The sequence below is a fragment of the Dipodomys ordii genome, unplaced genomic scaffold (genome assembly GCF_000151885.1).
Source record: "Dipodomys ordii isolate 6190 unplaced genomic scaffold, Dord_2.0 Scaffold20, whole genome shotgun sequence".
Taxonomy (NCBI): domain Eukaryota; kingdom Metazoa; phylum Chordata; class Mammalia; order Rodentia; family Heteromyidae; genus Dipodomys; species Dipodomys ordii.
The window spans coordinates 10513116-10515830 of NW_012267236.1; the positions used below are offsets into that span (position 1 = coordinate 10513116).

At 45.6% G+C, this 2715-nt stretch overlaps 1 protein-coding gene across 1 annotated transcript in view; it reads left to right on the forward strand.

Annotated features, from left to right (window-relative positions):
• Positions 1-2715, forward strand: part of Itsn2 (intersectin 2) — a 104032-nt gene that overhangs the window by 91805 nt on the left and 9512 nt on the right. Inside the window, exon 31 of the mRNA XM_013013541.1 lies at positions 861-959. Coding sequence (XP_012868995.1) covers positions 861-959 — 99 coding nt within the window. The remainder of the gene's footprint in view (positions 1-860; positions 960-2715) is intronic.

Consider the following 2715-nt stretch of genomic DNA (forward strand, 5'->3'; position numbering starts at 1 on the left):
GATTCCTCAGCACCACATAAGCAGAAAAAGCTGGAAGTGGCGCTGTGGCTCAAGTGGTAGAGTGCTAGCCTTGAGCTGAAGAGCTGAGGGACAGCGCCTAGGTCCACAGTTCAGGTCCCACATCCAGCAAAAAAAAAAAAAGAGACTTCTATCTTCAGAGAAAAAGAGAAGGAAGGGAAGGAAGGAAGGGAGGGAGGGAGAGAAAGAAAGAAAGGGAGGGAGAAAGGGAGGAAAAGATGAGAAAAAAGAAAGAGAGAGAGAGAGAGAAAGGGAGAAAAGAAAGAAAAAAGGAAGGGAGGGAGGGAGGGAGAAAGTAAGTCAAAAGTGGAGATATAGCTTAAGTGGTAGAGCACTAGCCTTAAGCAAAGAAGAAAAAAAAAGCTCAGGGACAGTGCCCAGATCCTGAGTTCAAGTTCTAAGACCAGCACAAAAAAATTGAAATAACTGAAGCGGTAGGGCTGATGCCTAGATACTCAGGAAGCTGATATCCGGAAATTTGAAGCCAGAGACTCTGTCCAGTTAACCAGCAAAAAGCTAGGCGGTGGTATGGCTTAAGTGGTAGAGCACTAGTTATGAGCAAGCACAAAGACCTGAGTTCAAATCTTGGTAATGGTGAGGAAAAAATAAAAAAGAGCCAATACAAAAAGGGGACTAAATGGGCTGGAAGGGCAGCCAGGAGAGAGAATCTAGAAGCAGGATGGGAAAAGGCTGAGATTCTTGCTGTTTACCTGACACACTTCAGATTCTGAGTTATTGAAGTTGAAATGTACAAGGATGTCAATGGCAGGAGTCAGGGCCAGTGTTTGCTCTGAGTTGACTGGTGCTGTGATTTCCTCACAAGGCTCTCATCTGTCTTGCAGAAGCTGGCATGCGACCCTCGGTGCAAAGGAATGCCCCTTTCCAGCTTCCTGCTGAAGCCCATGCAGAGGATCACCCGCTACCCTCTGCTCATCAGGAGTGTGAGTATGCAGGCTGCGCCTGCCCATCTGGGTGGGAATATCGTCTTCCCCCCTCTGTGGGAGCCGCCCTAGTACCCCAGGCCAGTGTAACACTACCCTTGTTGGGGCTGGATAAAGGCCCTGTAGGTTGCAGCTGGGCAGCCTCAAGAGCCAGAGATAGGCTATTAGCATAACTGTGGCTGCCGTCTTCCTTCTGGAATCTAAATTCAGCTGCCAGAAGTCCCAGGAATCTCCCATTGAACACATCCTAAACAGTTATGGACCAAACCTCCTGTGTCCCCCACTTCCACTTGATGCCTAGTTAAACATACCTTCTAACATTCCAGTCAGCCTCTCTCTCTCTCTCTCTCTCTCTCTCTCTCTCTCTTTCTTAAATTTTTTTGGTACTGGAGATCAAACCTAGGACACTGCACTTACCAGTCACGTGCTTTGCCACTGGGCTACATCCCAGCCCAAAATACCTCTTCTTTTTTTTTCTTTTGGTCCATGCTGGGGCTTGAATGCAGGGCCTAGGTGCTTGCTCTGAACTCTTTCTGCTCAAAGATAGTGCTCTACCACTTTGAGCCACTCTTTATTGTTCAGTGATAATGGAGCCTAAACTCAAGGCTTTGTACTTTTAGATAGGTGTACCTTTTTTTTTTTTTTGGCTAGTCGTAGGACTTGAATTCAGGGCTTAAGCTCTGTCCCTGAACTTCTTCCATTCAAAGGCTAACACTCTACCACTTTACACCACAACTCCACTTCTGATTTTCTGGTGGTTAATTGGAGATAAGACTCTCCCAGACTTTCCTGCCTGGGGTGGCTTTAAACCTCGATCCTCAGATCTCAGTGTCCTAAGTGGCTAGGATTATAGGTGTGAGCCACAGGTGCCCAGCTAAGAGTACTTCTTGAGTCTTGCTCCCAACACTTTTTTGCTTTAGTTATTTTTTGGATAGTGTCTCAATTTTTTGCCTGGGGATGGCTTAAGATAACAATCCTCCTACCCACACTTGCTAGTTTTTTGGGTTTTTTTGATGACCTCAAACCAAGATTCTCCCAGTCTGTCCCTCCTAAATAACAGGGATTGCAGGCGTAAGCCAGAGTCCTGCTTACCTTTGTTTTTGATATAAACAGAGTGGGTATTTTCAGGTCTTGCACCTTCTAAGGAAAAGGCAGGTTTTATATAGAGGAAAACAGCAGGTATAAGATAAGATTATTGCATTGGCTGGGTGTGGTGGCATACTGCCTATCATCCCAGCTGCTGAGGAGGGAGAGGGAGGAGGATGGTGGTCCAACGTTTAGGAAAAGTAAGTCTTATCTGAAAAACAAACTGAAAGCAGAAGGAGTAAGGTATGGATCAAGAGGTAAAGCATTTGCCTAACAAGCATAAAACCTAGAATTCTTTATTGTTGTTCATTGACTTTTAGCCATGAGAACTCAGCACAGACCAAGTCATGGGTGTGGATGCCACACTGACCCATCAATACAGGTTTCAGCCCCTTACCTGCAGTATTGCAGGCCAGAAGTACTATAGACTTCTGAGATGTATTGAAACACCATTCACACACATGACACTGCAGCAAAGCCTCATAAATCAACACTAATATTCCTACAATGAGATAATTACTGAAAGTACAGCACATTAATACATCTAGCTCTTCATTCAGGTCAGGTTTGTCAGGCTTTCAAGCTTTCTTTTTTGTTGTTGTTGTTGTTGGTCGTGGGGCTTGAACTCTGGGCCTGGGCGCTGTCCCTCAGCTCTTCAGCTCAAGGCGAG